Source organism: Chanodichthys erythropterus, chromosome 8 (genome assembly GCF_024489055.1).
Source record: "Chanodichthys erythropterus isolate Z2021 chromosome 8, ASM2448905v1, whole genome shotgun sequence".
Lineage (NCBI taxonomy): Eukaryota > Metazoa > Chordata > Actinopteri > Cypriniformes > Xenocyprididae > Chanodichthys > Chanodichthys erythropterus.
This window is the reverse complement of record NC_090228.1, coordinates 21,321,250-21,338,877: the sequence shown is the minus strand read 5'-3', so window position 1 is coordinate 21,338,877 and position 17,628 is coordinate 21,321,250. Positions and strand designations below refer to the sequence as shown.

Below are 17,628 nucleotides of genomic sequence, written 5' to 3'. Positions count from 1 at the left end.
GGTTAAAAAAGTAACATAAAAGGACATTCACAGAAATCCCTGCATTACACATCACATATGATTTAAACTTTTTTTTTTTTTTTTGTTATCAGTAATGTACATTAGTGTGTTTTGTGTTACATTTTATGTTATTTAGTTAATGTTTATTGCATTATTTTAGTGACACGTGTCAAGCTGTAGTCACACTTAGTGTTGTCAAAAGTACAGACTTCGGTACCTAGTCGGTACTGAAATTTTAAAAATGTGACGCTTTGAGCGCTGTTGTGCGGATGCGTAAACATCTCTGATTGGCCGTTGTTTTCACGGCTCATCGGATATGTCTGTGATAGGCTTCAATGATCAACGCTGTAAAAACGTTGTAAATAGTCATCAATTAAACTCTTCGCTAAGCGCTTACACAGATACACACGGGAGCGTTTGAAAGCAGGCGTCTATCGCGGATCGGTCCACTGTTAGACGCCTGCTTTCAATCGCTCGCGCTCCCACTTTCAAAACGCTTTCAAATTCAAACACTTCCATGTGCTTTCAAATGCTCCCACGCGTTGATCATTGTTGCCAATCACAGGCATATCCGATGAGCGCGTCAACACAATGGCCAATCAGAGATGTTTATGAAAACAGCGCTCAAAGCGTCACATTTTTAAAATTTCAGTACCGATAGGTACCGAAGTCGGTACTTTTGACAACACTAGTCACACTAGACTTAAAATGCAAAATTTCTTTGGACACTGCATTGGTTGTGATATGACGTCACGCTCTGCAGTATCTTTTTTTTAAAGATTCTTTTAATAAACATCAATTCAACATATAACAAACTGTATATTTTTACATTTTTGATGTATTACTATCTACACGACTTTACAGCAAAAATAACTTTCTTTTAATTCAGCCAAAAGGACACGCTGTGACGTATCGATCTTCTACTGGTCACATGTCTTCACGTGAAGCGAATTGGTAGGTCAGAGTTCAGTAAACTTGAACTTCGGAAAGCAGCAAAATGTGAAATTTTTCGCATGAGCTTGCGTTTGCAGTCTGGCACTATTGCATGTGTACGAATGAAAGTCAAAGGAACAAAAAGTGTAGTGTGACTGCCATGATGGTGTTCTGATTCATCATGTGACTTCATTGTATCTCCTGCTGGAGATTATCACTACATTTTAAGGTAAAAGGGCAGATTTTAGTAGTTAAAGTATATTAACATTGTCTTATGTGGTTATAAGTTATAAAATATACAGATATCATGTAAAACTGGAAACATTGTTACAGAATTTTTCAATGAATTTCTGGCAACCACTGCTACCAGATATTTTTACAGTGTACTGTGACGTATATCCGAGTGAAACGGCTTCTCGAGAAAAACAAAAACAAAAGGCAGAACTTGATTTTTGCGGACTGTTGGCTCATTGTGGTTTGCTATTGCTTTGATGTCATGTGAGTGACAGGTTGTTCCGCCCTCATGCCAGTAAACACATCATCAGAGAAAAGAAGAGATGTCGCTGCAAGAGGGAGGGGAAGTTATTTTGATTAAAGATTACGTAATAGGTAATAATGATGTGCACGGATAAATCATTTATAATAAATACTGCAAAAAATAAGAATAGTCAATTTTGCTTTCATGGTGACATATTAAATTAGCTAGTTACTATTAGTTAGTGATTTGCAAAGATATTGAGCCTGTCAAACATTAATTAATCCACAAAATATTGATTTTAGATGTCTTGGAGGAGATCAGGATATGCATATACATGTTTTAAGGTTTCCCCCACTTTTGACCAATGAATTTAATTTTTTCTACTGGTTTGTGATTGCTGGATAAGGATTTTTAAAAATCATTTTCTGGAAAGATCTGAGTGTAAAATTTCCATGACTTTTTTTAATTGATTGAATTCTCCATTTAAATTTCTGTTCAGGACAGACAAATCTCCATTCATTCAATTAGCAATTATGTGTATCATTTAAATATTTTTAATTTCTTAAAGGGTTAGTTCACCCAAAAATGAAAATTCAGTCATTTATCACTCAACCTCATGTCGCTCCACACCCGTAAGACCTTTGTTCATCTTCGGAACACAAATTAAGATATTTTTGATGAGATCCGATGGCTCAGTGAGGCCTCCATTGCCAGCAAACAGTTCATGACTACAGTGCTTCAACCTTAATGTTATGAAGCGACGAGAATACTTTTTGTGCACCAAAAAAAACAAAATAACGACTTTATTCAACAATATCTAATGATGGGCGATTTCAAAACACTACTTCATGAAGCTTTATGAATCTTTTGTTTCGAATCAGTGGTTCGGAGCGTGTATCAAACTGCCAAAGTCAGTGGTGAACCATTGAAATTTTGAAACACTTATGATGTAACAAAGCCTCGTTTACTGAAATCATGTGACTTTGGCAGTTTGATACACTCTTCAAACCACTGATTCGAAACAAAAGATTCGTAAAGCTTCGAAGCTTCATGAAGCAGTGTTTTGAAATCGCCCATCACTAGATATTGTTGAATAAAGTTGTTATTTTGGGGGTTTTTTTGGCCCATAAAAAATATTCTCGTCGCTTCATAACATTAAGGTTGAAGCCACATGAACTGTTTTAAATATGTTTTTCTAAATATAGTTTTCTAGGCATCTGAAAGTGTTAATTATCTTGCTGTCAATGGAGGCCTAACTGAGCCATCTAATTTTATCAGAAATATCTTAATTTGTGTTCCGAAGATGAACAAAGGTGTTACGGGTGTGGAACAACATGAGGGTGAGTAATTAATGACAGAATTTTCATTTTTGGGTGAACTAACCCTTTAAAATATTACTACTACTACTTGTAGTAGAAAACCAAACATATTATTCTTTATAGCAATTGCCTTTATAGCAATTGAACATTATTTTAAAATTAAAAGATTTTAATAATATTTCTTTTATTTTTATAATTAACTTCTCCCTCATGTATATATTTATTTCATTAAACCCATACCAGTCCTGTACTGCTAATCGTGACCATTTTACTAGTCGCACAGCATATTAACTCCACAGACAGACATTTCCAAGAATTTCACTTCTAATTCTAAGGCGCCATTCACACAAAACGCGTTTTTCCATTCCAATTCTCTACTTTGCCATAGTTTTCTATGTAAACGCGCTAGACGGACGTGAAAAACCATTCATGTCTTCCATATCTTGCAGCGTCTCTCACACTGCTTCATTAAGCTTCAGAGCGTTATGATTTTTCTGTGTCGAATCATGATTCGGATCGCGTGTCAAACAGCCAAACTGCTGAAATCACATGACTTTGGCACTCCGAACAACTGATTCGACACGCTGATTCATTATGCTCCGAAGCTTCATGAAGTAGTGTTTTGAAATCGGCCATTACTAAATAAGCTTGTCGCTTTATAATAATAATAATATTTAACCACTGTACTCACATGAACCTATTTAAATATGTTTTTAGTACATTAATGGATCTTGAGAGAGGAAATGACATTGCTGTCAATGCAGGCCTCATTGGATTTCAACAAAAATATCTTCATTTGCGTTTAGAAGATTAATGAAGGTCTTACGGGTATGGAACAGCATGAGGGTGAGTAATAAATGACATTATTTTCATTTTTGGGTGAACTAACTCTTTAACTAAACATTTACCTGACCACTTATTCTTAAGTTTCCATTTGAATAGAACTTTTTACATACCCTAACTCTACTCTAACTGTATTTGGGCCTCTATCCTGCCATGGACTGTCTATAGCAGGAGTGCCCAATCCTGTTCCTGGAGATCTACCTTCCTGCAAAGTTCAGCTCCAACCCTGATCAAACACAACTAAACCAGCTAATTAAAATCTTAAGAAACACTTGATAATTACAGACAGGTGTGTTTGATCAGGGTTAGATCACCAGGAACAGGATTGGATACCCCTGGTCTATAGCAAACAAACAATTTTACCTTGACCAGAATAACAAAATAAACACTGTGTGCAGCATTCAACTATATTTCAAGACTTCAGTAAGAACTTCACGAATAGTAGCAAGTGACTCACACATAAACATGCTCATAATAGGATCAATATAAAGAATTGTGACTGTTCACCATTGCTATGTTTGGGCAAACATTGATATCAGGGTTAAAGTTCAGGAAGAAATGATACAGTCCACAGGATAACATTGATAACATGTATCCAGTTCCAAAGAATCAATCCAACCGTTGAGAGAAGATAATCCATTTAAACCTACAGACTTTTCAGCTGTTACAGAAGCTACAATAGATGAAATCTCATGGTGTTCACTGCGTGTATTTTCATACAACTTTGCATTGCTTGTTCGGTCGGTATAAGTATTTAAACCCCTTCTGCCAGCGATTATCAGAACAAATAAGGTGGGCCGCTCTACAAAGTGAGAAGAAATGCATGTGTGTGTGTTTGGATGTCATTTGTTTGGACAGGAGGGACTGTTTTAAAATGCACTTAATCTTTGTTTAAATAGACATGTGTGTTGGTCTTAGTTTGAGTGCATTTGCGCCTTACCTTCAGGTGGCTGAAGCGTTTTGTTGTTCTGAGCGCACCAGCCGACAGGATGAAGTTCGGCTGTCATGACGTCACACCAGAAATCAGCCTTGCGGTCGTCTCCATAGCCACAGTAGCGTAACAATAGCAACTGACCACATGTGGTTATGATGGTAGCCACCCAATATGTATCCAGACTGCCCTTATTAGCTACTTCAAGCTTCATTCCAGGCTGAAAACTGCTCTGAAGACTGAGCTCCACCTGTAAGGTCCAATCAGATGAGGGTGATGAATAGTTATTCCTCTATTATGGTCTTATTGATGGCATCAAAAAGTAAAAATAATACTGATAACCATTGTAAATGGTGTGATTCTCAACTAGTTTTGCTTCAGTAGCAACCCAACACAGTATCAAACCTAACTTGTATTTCATATTGTCTGGGTTTTATTTTTGTAACCTTGAAAAGCTCATGAAAAGTGAACATTTTTACATTACATGTCTGTTCATGTGGGAATCAGACTAATTTGTATAGCTTTTACAAAGTGACTTTGTGCCAAAATACCAAATATGTATTCAAACACTTCTGTTTTCTATTTTAAGACATAATTTATTCCTGTGATGGCAAAGCTGAATTTTCAGTCACATGATCATGTTGATTTGCTGCTCAAGAAACATTCCTTATCAATGTTGAAAATGGTTGTGCTGCTTAATATTGTTGTGGAAACATTAATTTTAATCAGAAAGTTCTAAAGAACAGCTTTTATTTTAATAAATCATAAATGCAGCATAAATAAATATATTGAGACATTCTGTCTGTGTGTTCTCACATGTCTGAATGCAGTGTGAGGGGCGGCAGTGGCTCCAGTCTCTTCGAGGTACTCCTCCCAGTTAAAATCCACCTCCTCCTCTGCACAATCCATGTCTGGTAGGATACAAAGTAAGAGAGTTTGTATATATATGCATGCATGTTAGAGTTTGTTGTTGGTACTGTTGGCATTGGTATGGTATTATGGTTAGATATAGGATGAAACATATTCTATGCAAGTACATGAATTACATGAATGCAAACATTTCTAACTAGGTCAGTTTCGTGTGTTATTGTGTTCCTAAAATGTGTCCCAATGCATATCTTTACTCATAATGGGTAAACTGTAAACTATCTTTCTCTATGGTCAGTTTTCTGTTTTAAAGGTGCCCTCGAATGAAAAATTTAATTTATCTTGGCATAGTCAAATAAAAAGAGTTCAGTACATGGAAAAGACATACAGTGAGTCTCAAACTCCATTGCTTCCTCCTTCTTATATAAATCTCATTTGTTTAAAAGACCTCCGAAGAACAGGCGAATCTCAACATAACACCGACTGTTACGTAACAGTCGGGGTGTACGCCCCAATATTTGCATATGCCAGCTCATGTTCCCAACATTATGAAAGGCATTACACAAGGGCAGCCAGTAACGTCTGGATCTTTACAGGTGAATCAACAGACTAGGTAAGCAAGCAAGAACAGTAGCGAAAAATGGCAGATGGAGCAATAATAACTGACATGATCCATGATATCATGATATTTTTAGTGATATTTGTGAATTGTCTTTCTAAATGTTTCGTTAGCATGTTGCTAATGTACTGTTAAATGTGGTTAAAGTTACCATCGTTTCTTACTGTATTCACGGAGCCGTCGCTATTTTCATTATTAAACACTTGCAGTCTGTATAATTCATAAACACAACTTCATTCTCTATAAATCTCTCCAACAGTGTAGCATTAGCCGTTAGCCACGAAGCACAGCCTCAAACTCATTCAGAATCAAATGTAAACAATATAAAAGCATATAATACTCACATAATCCGACGCATGCATGAAGAACACTTTGTAAAGATCCATTTGAGGGTTATATTAGCTGTGTAAACTTTGTTTATGCACTGTTCAAGGCAAGCGCGAGCTCCATGGGCGTGGAGCAGGAGAATTAAAGGGCCAGTAGCCCTGAATCGGCTCATTTATTATGATGCCCCAAAATAGGCAGTTAAAAAAATGAATTTGAAAAAAAATCTATGGGGTATTTTGAGCTGAAACTTCACAGACACATTCAGGGGACACCTTAGACTTATATTACATCTTTTTAAAAAAAGTTCTAGGGCACCTTTAATACTTTCACGGCCCATTTAATTCCGCATTCCTCAACTACGCAGTTGACACAGTGAATGTTGTGCAAAACACCGACTCTGTATTGGCTGGCTCCTGCGTCACACGTATGCGTCATGGTGCTCATGTGAACACCGTCGGCCAATACAGAGTCAGCATTCGGACGTAAACACGGAAGCTCTGCACTGCGTTCACTGCGTCAACTGCGTAGGAGACTGACAGGGAAGAGAAAAAATTGTTGAATAAAGTCGTTATTTTTTTTGTTTTTGCACACAAAAAGTATTCTTATTGCTTCATAACATTAAGTTTGAACCACTGTAGTCACTTTAACTATTTTAACAATGTCTTTACTACTTCTCTGGACCTTGAGTGTGGTAATTTCGTTGCTTTCTATGGGAGATAAAAAAAAACTCTCGGATTTCATCAAAAATATCTTTATTTGTGTTCCGAAGATGAACGAAGGTCTTACGGGTGTGGAACGACATGAGGGTGAGTAATTAATGACAGAAATTTCATTTTTGGGTGAACTAACACTTTTAAGTAAAATGATGATGTTTGTTGTTTAATTCGCATCTATATATTTGCATAGTATAGTTTCTATAACTATAGTTTCTCCATGGTCTGTAATCCACTATCAATAATCTTACAAGATTGTAGGATGACGTAAACGCAATTACGTTTTGATGAGCAAATGCAAGAAGTATTCATAATATTCCCAAACATCTGCATTCATATCAGTCACTGCATCTCTCTTTTCTGCTATCTAGCTTGACCAAAGAGCTAATCTCATACCATTATTATTATTATAATAAATACATTCATGTTGTGAGTCATCAGAAGATTTACTTAGAAAAAAATAATCAAATATGTGGGAAAGTCACAAGTTTTCCCAGCAGTCAATGCTAAGCATTGCTGAGGAATGGTTCATTTAAAAAAAAAAAAAAGATTCAAGATAAAACCCTCATTCATCTAATACCAAGGATAAGATAGGAAGAACTTCCATATTGCTATATTTTTCTAAACATTCTGACTAACAATTTTCACTTGGCTGACAACCCAGGTGAAAAAAAAAGTACATTTCATATACTTAAAGTGCTCTATTTTCGTGCTCTAATTTTGTATTTAATATACCTAAAATTCTTCTTTAGTGCTTCTTAAGATCATCTTAAGAACATGTAAGTGTACTCAACTCTCAAATTTGAGACACCATGAAATATGAACTAAAATGTGCTTTTAATATACTATCTCTGTATTAAAAAAATATATTAAGATACCACTTATAGTACATTTGAATCCATAGTGTACTACAAGTGGTAGCTTAAATTCATATATTATATTATACAAATGTACTTTTTTTTTTTCACCTGGGAAAGTGAAAAAATCCCATATATATATATATATATATATATATATATATATATATATATATATATACACAGTACATTGAAGAATTTTTTTCTCAGTTATATACAGTATGTGCAAAAGCCACCATTAGATGTTGTTTTAGCTATGGTATAATGACCATATATCATTATTTCTCAGTCTCTTTATTATTAGGAAATTTGTATGCAGTATAAAAAAACAGAAAATAATGACGTCTATAGGCTAAAGTGGCAAGTATTTAGTGACCTCCCCTTACACTTGAGCAATAGCAGGAATCTGGCTCTCTTAAACCTAAATGGAATGGAAAAGGCCAAGAAAACTTTCAAAATATGATGAGAAGATTTTCTTCTTTAAAAAAAAGGGAAGAAGTCCAGGAGGTCACACTAAATATTTTATTTGCTTAAAGAAGCCATTTTGTGTACATACTTCCTGTATTTCTGTCTGTATCGTAATAAATCCAAAAAATAAATATGGATGGTCATTAAAACATTGCTAACAAAGCTGGTGGTAGCCTAAGACTGTTGTTAAGACATCCATTCATAATAGTTTATCATGCTAACTAAGACTAGCCGCAAAGGGTAGAGAGCAGTGAAGCATATCTAGCAAGATAAATGATTATACAGCACAGTTAAACATAGAATGTTACCTAAAATAAGATCACAATTCCACAGCATCAATGCTAGATCTTTTCAAAACAACTCAAAACAAGCTACACCATGTTACCATATTCATTCACATCAAATTAAATACCGTTTCTATCCTGACTATAACCCATAGAAATGCTGGATTGTTAACTAGGTTAACAAAGATAATTTAAAAAAAAATGCAAAGAAGATAAATAGACTATATCTTGCAGTCGTTTATCCTAGCACTGTTGGTGAGAAGGTCTGTGGTTTGGATCTTCTGCACTGATGATATCATTACAGATTCTAGTATGTGAAAAGCTGATGATTGCATTGATGATTGCAACCTTCAAACACACTGATGTCTTCAAAAATAGCATGTTTTGGTTGCTTCTACTTTTGCTCCCTCTAAAACTGAAACAAGACTCAAGTAGCCTAATGCAACGTTGACGGTTTTTAACATATTTAATTATTTATTTTAATTCAGACTCTCTTAACAAAATAATGACCAAACATGCTCATTTTTGCTTTGCTTTTGCTAGGCCTACACTTAATCTAGTGAATTCAGTTCCCAATACACCATTCTGTAAAATAAAGCTTCCGATTGGTTGATAAAAAAGGTTTTATTATGTCAAATAACTTTTCATTCTCTAGTTCTTTAGAAAACCATCTATACTTTTCCGCCATTAACGGGAATTTACGGCTTTCTGTGTTTTCACTGTTATACGGTAGGGGGCGCTATTATGCATCTTCTGAAAGAGTACAGAATCTCCGGATCAAAACAGATGCAAAAAAAGAAGCAGTGATAACAACAAAGGGAAAAAAAGTGATAAAAGCATTGCTTATGGACATTGTAGTCTTTGAAGAAAACCGCAATTTTCTTCAAATAGTTTTTTTCAAAGTGGAACCCTGCACATAACATGCAGGGAAAAAGAAGTAAATTGTGCACACGATTTACCAATAGAGTGCCTCAGGGATGACGCATTTTTGTAGGCAAAACCCGGAAGCGAGTTAGCATTTTAGGACTTCCGGTTCCAACGCCGTAAAGTCTATGGGTTTTTTGAATGGGTTTTTGCTAAATCGCCTGAAATAAGGTCTGTGGTTAACAAAGCCTCTAAATACTTACTGATCTATGACATAAAACACACCAGTTATAACCCACTTGTGATTTTTTTAAAACATTTACTGTGTCTTAAAATCGGCGGTTGCTAACAAATTGCTAAAAGGGACTACTTCCTTTGGCGGGGACTTTAGACGCCATCATTAAAAACGGGACATTTGGACAGCATTTCTCATGAAAAAGTGGATAAGTATTCATAACAGCACAGATCATAATCAGTGAGCATGTTTTTAAATAAAGTTGTTTTCTAAATAAAGTTTGAGGACGCTTGGTGGTGACGACGTTGATCCGCGACCATGGTGTGCTGTAGTCCGTTTATAGCCTACTGTTAGCCTTTTATATCTGACGACTTTATTTAGGCTTCAAAATCTATAAATGTTGTGTTAACTTGTAAAGATTATCTTGATAGACAAAACGTGTAAGTGTCATAACCCTTTGTTAAACACAGAGCTTATTTTCTGCGATTTTCCAAAAGTCTATGGGAAAAATGCATAGGCTTTCGATCGAGGGAACCCGTGCGCCGCTAACTTCCGGGTTGGCATCCCTGGGGTACTCTATTTGTTCACTTAATTTGCTAAATCGTGTGCATGATTTACTAATTCATTCCCTCGATTTATAAGTCGTGTGCTCTATTTAGCCTACTATTTTTTTCCTGTATGTCATATGCGGGGCTCCGTGGATTAAAAAAAAGGGGGAAAAAGGATGCAAGATGCTAGAATAAAACAAGGTTTTTGTTTGTTTGTTTTGTTCAAAAGAAGAGGCTTCTTTTGATATATTTCATGCTCAGATATAAATTCAACAAAATATTCTATGGAAATTTTTGTAAAAAAAAAAATGAACAAAAATGCTGGCAGGGAAAGAGCTAAAGATACAAGAAAGCAATACCCTGATCTAAAGAACCTATAATGTAACATCAAGAATGTTTCACACCTCAAGAACACCTTTGATTCATTATAAGAAAAAAGTGAACCTTAGGTGCTTCAAAGAACCATTAAGAAACCTTTATTTTTAGTGAAGAGCAATGAATAATGCATACATTGTGACACTAATGTCTTTTTCTTCTATTGAAGTCCTAGTTTCAGATAGAACTAAGAACAAGAAGTGCACTTTAACACCGAAACCACTTCCTTGCAAATGACTCACTCAATATTTGCCATGATGACAGTGTATCACTGTGTGTGTTTGTGTGTATGTGTTGTGTTATAAACACAGCAGATGAAAAATATTATGGTTCTGTCACTCAGTCTGCAGATATTTCTTGGCATTCTGTACTACCCCGGTCAAGAAAAGTGAGAATCAAAGAGGAAATTGACATGACAAGGATTCACTGTGACTTAAATGAGTCAAAAGTGTTTCGTTCCAGTCGAGCAGAATCTGCATCCAAATCAGTGTCAGAAAGAAATCCATTTTTCATAAACTGTTAAAAATCTACTGAGAAAAAAAACATTGCAGAGGTAAATATAAAACTAAGCAAAAATCTTTTCAAATTATTAGTGTAAAACGTAGGTTTGATTTTTTGGCGATAAAATCAAATGAGTAATTTTCGAATGACAAACAAATATATTCATTGCTACTGTCATTTGGATGTCTTGATTGTGTGGGTTCTTTGTGGTTCAGCCAGCACAGTTGGGCCTGTGGGTGGAAAGACACCTCCAGATTGAAGATGCGGGATTAAAGTGAATTATCAACCCTAATCTATGATGTAGGCTGTTTCAGAATAAATCCAGATTTTATGAAGCCCGTACTATCGATTAGCTCATATTGAGCCAGATGCCCTCTCTCGCTCTAATCCAGGACTTGTTCAATTGTGGAAGGGGAATTAAAGGATTATCAGAACACAATGTAGCGCTGCATTTCTTATTAAAATAAATGGCTCTGGCCTTTTTCAGTCTCAGACACATTTAATTATCCATTTTAATCATGCAATATGAAGAGAGCAAGTTTAGCTGTGTGTTCATCTGTCTAATGTTTAGTTTAGAAGGTTGCAATACATTTTTTCCCCCCTGATATTTGAAAACTTGTTTAATTGTTACCTACAGCACACAATGTGGTATTATTCATGATTTGACTATTTGCCTTATTTGCCTAATGTTTTCCACGAAGGTCCATAGTATTAGGAATGTAGGAAAATGCGTATGGCAAGAGCCCTGACAAAATGATTTGAGCGGACCGAGAAATCAAGAAATGAAATTCAATTACATCAGAACTAATAATGATGCAGAGTAAAAGAAAACGAGCTCTGCACATAACTGAAAGTGACATCAACAGCACAATTAAAACAAGCAAACAATGAAACTAACAGTAATCTGTATAATAATGAATGCTACAGTGCATGTTGGGAAGTCAAGCAGACCTACAGCATCTGTTTGGATAGTCCTATATTTGTGCCTTCTTAAATATTAAAGGATTAGTTCACTTTCAAATAAAATTTCCTGATAATTTACTCACCCCCTTGTCATCCAAGATGTCCATGTCCTTCTTTCTTCAGTCGAAAAGAAATTAAGGTTTTTGATGAAAACATTCCAGGATTATTCTCCTTATAGTGAACTTCAATGGCCTCCAAATGGTTAAAGGTCAAAATGAAAGTTTCAGTGCAGCTTCAAAGGGCTTTAAACAATACCAGACGAGGAACAATGGTCTTATCTAGCGAAACGATCGGTCATTTTCGCTTACGCTGTATGTCCTACACCTTCCCTATTCTACTTACGGAAAAAATGGAACTGGCGCTGCGTTCGTTGAATAGGGAAGGCGTAGGACATAGAGAGTAAGCTTTTTGAAGAATACGAAAGTGTGGTTTTGGCGGAACCACTTGGAAGGCGATCATTTGTTTATATAAAGCACATACATTTTTTCCAAAAATGACGTATTGTTTCGCTAGATAAGACCCTTATTCCTCTTCTGGGATCGTGTAGAGCTCTTTGAATCTGCACTGAAACTGTAATTTTGACCTTCAACTTTTTGGAAGCCATTGAAGTCCATATAATCCTGGAATGTTTTCATCAAAAACCATAATTTCTTTTCAACTGAAAAAAGACATGAACATCTTGGATGACATGGGGGTGAGGAAATGAATAGGAAAATTTTATTTGAAAGTGAACTAATCCTTTAAACACAAGTCTTCAAGCACTGCCTTCTTTAGTAAACTGTGGAAATTAGTGTAAAATAGCTAATTCTATTTCTCTATTTTACACACTGTGCCAAACTTAGGCCCCATTTAGATTGTTTCATTTTAAAATGCATAACTTTTGCTATGGTTACTTCTGCGTTTTCGACAATTGAAAACACTGCAGAGCTCGTTTTAGTTTGAAAACGCAGGGGTTTGCGTTTCAGTGTAAACTTGATGGCGTGGTTGCCCATATTTGCTCTGCGTATCCTTGACGACCATTTAAACAATGGAGACTGAATTGCAATCTTTGCTGGCTTTGTTGTCATTTTTAGCAGCCATTGTGCAGTTAAACTGCATTTTTTTTTTATACTGCAGCCACCTTCATGCGCAAGGGACAACTGTTTACACTTTTATGCGCATGCCCAGTGTGCATGAACGGTCATGTGACATTTGTTTTTGGTTGTGTAGTGTAGATGGAGATCGTTTCTGAAACACTGTGAAAACACCAGTGTAGATGAGGATTGTTTTCATTTTAAAACACCGTTTTAAAGCGGGGCCTTACAGTGTTAAGTTCATTATATCTAATCCAACCATTTTGAATTTACTTGAAAAAAATAAGAAACTCATAACATAAATGTCAAAAATGATTGTGACTAGTCAAATTGATAGAAACTAACATGTTGGTGTAACATTACTATGAAAGCATTGGAGCATCTTGTACTGAAATATGATGACATCACTTCTCAAAAACACAACATGATGGCATCACCAAGTTATTCAGTTCTTGGCTATTTACGCTTTACCACACACAAAGAAAAATACCCATGGCATCATTCTCTGTAAAAACAACTTTTGACCTTATAAAGGGAAATTCATGCTGTTGGCTCATACTCCTTAGTGCAATAATGGTGAATGTGATTTCACCAAGAAGAACATGTTCCTGGATCAACATCCGTGTTGATCCTAGAACAACATTGCAATCAATGTGGATATGAAAGACAACCAATGCAACCAATCAGATATGAGAGACAAGTTTACAGTTTATGTCAAGTTTAGGCTTACAACCAGGGTTAGGTGCTTCTACATCAGTGTTATTGACCTATAATTTCCCTCTTATTTTAAGGATGTTATGGGTAGGGTTAGGGGTAGGGAGAGGGTTAGGACTCAATTTTTGGACAGGAATGCTGTTCCAGGATCAACAAAATATGTTAGCTACTTGGCAAAATCATGGTGACCATTATGCAGATGTGTAAATGTAATTACTGTACTTAAGTATCTTTTTGACTACTTTGTAGTTGTACTGAATATCAAAGATATTGGCAACTTTTACTCTCAACTTGACTACATTTTTGAGCAAGTAAATGTACTTTTTACTCCACTACATTTCTGATGAGTAATGCAATTACAAATTACACTATTCAGCTATTTTTTTCTGCAGCAGTTTGTTTCTGCTACAAAGAAGCGATATCGTCATCTAAGTGCATTGAAAGTACTATATCTTGTGCGTTTTGCCTTTACTCCCCCAAAACTTGTCAACAAGGCTAGTTTGCGTGAATGTGAGTACATTAGCAGGTAGGTTGCAGATTAGATGAGGAAATGACTGCAGCTGGTGATTGCTCAAACCAGCACATACAGTAGACTTTGTCTGTTTAATTTGACTTAACATTGTTTTATTTATCCGCTATATTGACAAGACCGGTTTGAAGGATATTGGTTTACTTTCTGTGCACTTGAGCTCAACTGAGACTTGAGAGTTTTAAAAGGTTGTAGTGTCGACCTTGATTTATTGCAACATTGAGGTGTTCAGTTTTATTTTGATTTTAGAAAATAAACTAGATTTCTCATCTTACAAATCAATTGTTTCTTATTTTCACTGGCATGTCTCTCAGGACTAGGGCATCTCTGAGCCTTTTCAACATGAGTAAAATACTTAAGTACTAATAAAATCAGATAATTTAAGACTTTTACTCAAGCCGTATTGGAATTGGTTACTTGTAACTTGTAGTGGAGTCATTTTCGATGTAAGGTATCAGTACATTTACTCAAGTGCAAAGCTTTCAGGTAGCTACTCTTAACACCCCCGCCAACATTTCCCACATAAACACCACCCATTCATTCCTGCACTGCAAGGTGTTAACGACTCAACATAAAGTTCCCTTTAAAGTTTCCTACATAAATCATTATGTATTGTAGGACACCTATATTTGTTTTCACGCTCACGTCGTGACGTCCTCAATGACATTACGTCACAATGGGCTGAATGTAAATTGCATTATTCAATCCACAACAGTCACCCGATCTCTGCGACCCGAGGGTAAACTATCTGATTACACTATGACATATCGCATATCTCTCACTCACACTGCACATCTAGAAGTGCGTTTGTGCGTTTAAATATGGATTACCAGACCTTTACATGTTACATAATCAAGACGTATGCGAATTATATGACTTTCAGCGACGTTTCAAAGCCTATTCGCCTCACAAAATGTTCAAGTTAATCTTACCCAAGACAAATTTGCCTCTATTTGTACTTTTCTGTGGTATGTAAATCTATATTGACATATTTTGTAATAAATATGTAGGCAGGCTACTTACTTTCCGATACTGAACGTATTCAAGCTGCGTGTTGTTGCTATGGTTACCTCCTCAGAGCAACTTCTGTTTGCTAACGTCTGTTTGGCCACAACAATATCTAAACTCATAAACTTTTGTGGCTCCTGAAAAAGATGTATAAAATAATAATATTTGGGCCACTTTAAAGACCACTCAACCTTCTGTTTTGACTTACTTTTGAGGGTTTGTGCCTAATTAACGGCTCGAGCTCTTCTCCTCCCCATAGCTCGCGCAGGTGTCGTCTATATATCTCTTCAATGTTCTTCTGCACTTACATTTTAACTTACCTTAATGAAAAAATGTTTTCTGGCTCAACTGTGAAGGCACAATCGATTCAAATGTCAAGCTTTATTGAAGCGTAAACGCAGTTAGGCTGCTTCAGCGTATTTGAACACGATGATTTGATGTTATTAAACAAATGCTTCTTAAATGGGCCTGCTATCTATATGATGCTATACGATAAACAAAGAGACTTAGCTCATCTTTTCCAGGTCAGGCATAGAATTAACGAGAAAAATAATTTCATATCAGTTCATCTCGTCGTCATCAAATGCGTGACTCCATTTCCCCTTCATTCCTGCCTTGAATTTAATCCGCCCGTATGAATTCACGGATAAAAAGATTTACGGCACCATCCACTATAACGTAAAGGCTAATCAAATAAATAACGTATTTTGCTGCAAATTAATACCTTTAATTGAAATTCACCATAATCGATTTGATTTGAAAATGATGGTTTATTGATTCGTCAAAGCTTGTAACGTCTTAATAAATAGCTTCTAGAAAATGGATGGTTCGGGATTAAAATGAATAATATGTGAATAATTTTTTGGCTCCCGCATTCAGCACAGCGAAGAGTGCACAAAGCGAAACAGGAAATATTGTATGAGCATGTGAGATACACTACTGTACTTTACACACTCTAAAAGTATTGCAGCGGAAAAAAACTACACCGACGTCAGCAAACGACAACTTTAAATTTAATTCATTAAACCACGTCCAGGTGCAGCGAAAGAAACGAAAACTGGATGCGTAAACAACGCGGTTTTATTTTTTCCTTCTTCAAAGATTTTGCATGGCAGTTTTAACACACCTTAACCCGCCATGTTGAAAGTGGATTTGACACATGAGGAACGAGGATTTCGGAGCATATTCTGCGCACCTGAGTCACGTACACCGACCGGTTCGTGACGTTCAAAAACATTTATATAAACACCGCCCGAATGTGTAAACTTAAGTGTCGATATTTACGCGTGAACGTTGTGTCCTTTGAAATCGAAAGGAGGTCAAATGGCAGTTTGAAAATAAAGTCAATAGTAAGAGAGCTAGAGTAGCTTTAAGGGAAGAACACGAAACAAAAATATCGCTTGTTACATAAACGTTATTTTTTCAACGACATTTTCAGCGCGCGTCTCTTCACATCGTAAATGTTTTTATCGACAGAATCGAAAGTGCGGTCGCGCGACATTCGTATTATGTATAAATAAGCTTACTTTATTTTTCGGACCGTTTTATCAACTCTCACGCAGAAGCTTCTGTGTATTTCTGACTGTTACAAACAACCTCCAAATGTTTTTAACGAGGAAAAAGCGTCTGTACGCGGAAATTCGCGCATAGAAGCACGAGACCGTGTCGGACACGATCATTATTACATAATGAAGTTCATGCTGATAATGTAGTTTTTACCTTTATGCGAGTTTTTTCCGTCTATCCGAATTGAGTGATCCGGTGTTCTGGTTGAAGCAGGAGCGGTGTGTGTATGTGTGTGTCCAATATGGCATCATCCCGCATCTGCGCATGTCTCAACATCTACAGATTATTTTCAAGCCGACTCCTTCATTGACCTTTACAGTTGCAAAATTTGTTCTGCCCATTATAAATAGAAATAGGCCCGATCCCCCGCCTCCCTCGTGTGGGGAAACTCACGGCTGTGTTTAAAAACCTTGCGAGCCGCCTGCACGGACAGCTTTTGGGCATTCATATGCGCGTGTAGCACTTTTTGGGCATCATTAACGCGTGCACCGTTTATTTGCCGCGTTTTACAATGTGATGGCCAAAACTGCTGTCCGAGAACGTGCAAAAAATGCTGATAAAATGCTTACTATGTAGGTAACTCACTAGGTTTTGAGACACAGACAGTGTAAAC

At 36.3% G+C, this 17,628-nt stretch overlaps 1 protein-coding gene across 3 annotated transcripts in view; it reads right to left on the bottom strand.

The window, feature by feature from the left end:
- The window catches only part of sfmbt2 (Scm like with four mbt domains 2), a 57,875-nt gene extending 40,576 nt beyond the window's left edge, over nucleotides 1-17,299 (bottom strand). For 2 of the 3 annotated variants that reach the window (XM_067392297.1, XM_067392295.1), the window contains exons 1-3: nucleotides 17,169-17,299; nucleotides 5,321-5,415; nucleotides 4,514-4,754 (exon numbers count right to left, since the gene is read on the bottom strand). In XM_067392297.1, coding sequence (XP_067248398.1) covers nucleotides 4,514-4,754; nucleotides 5,321-5,413 — 334 coding nt within the window. In that variant the 5' untranslated portion in view covers nucleotides 5,414-5,415; nucleotides 17,169-17,299. Of the gene's footprint in view, nucleotides 1-4,513; nucleotides 4,755-5,320; nucleotides 5,416-6,334; nucleotides 6,978-17,168 lie in introns of those variants that run through there. The other variant, XM_067392296.1, reaches the window with a different exon arrangement.
- Between the last annotated feature and the right edge of the window lie 329 nt (nucleotides 17,300-17,628).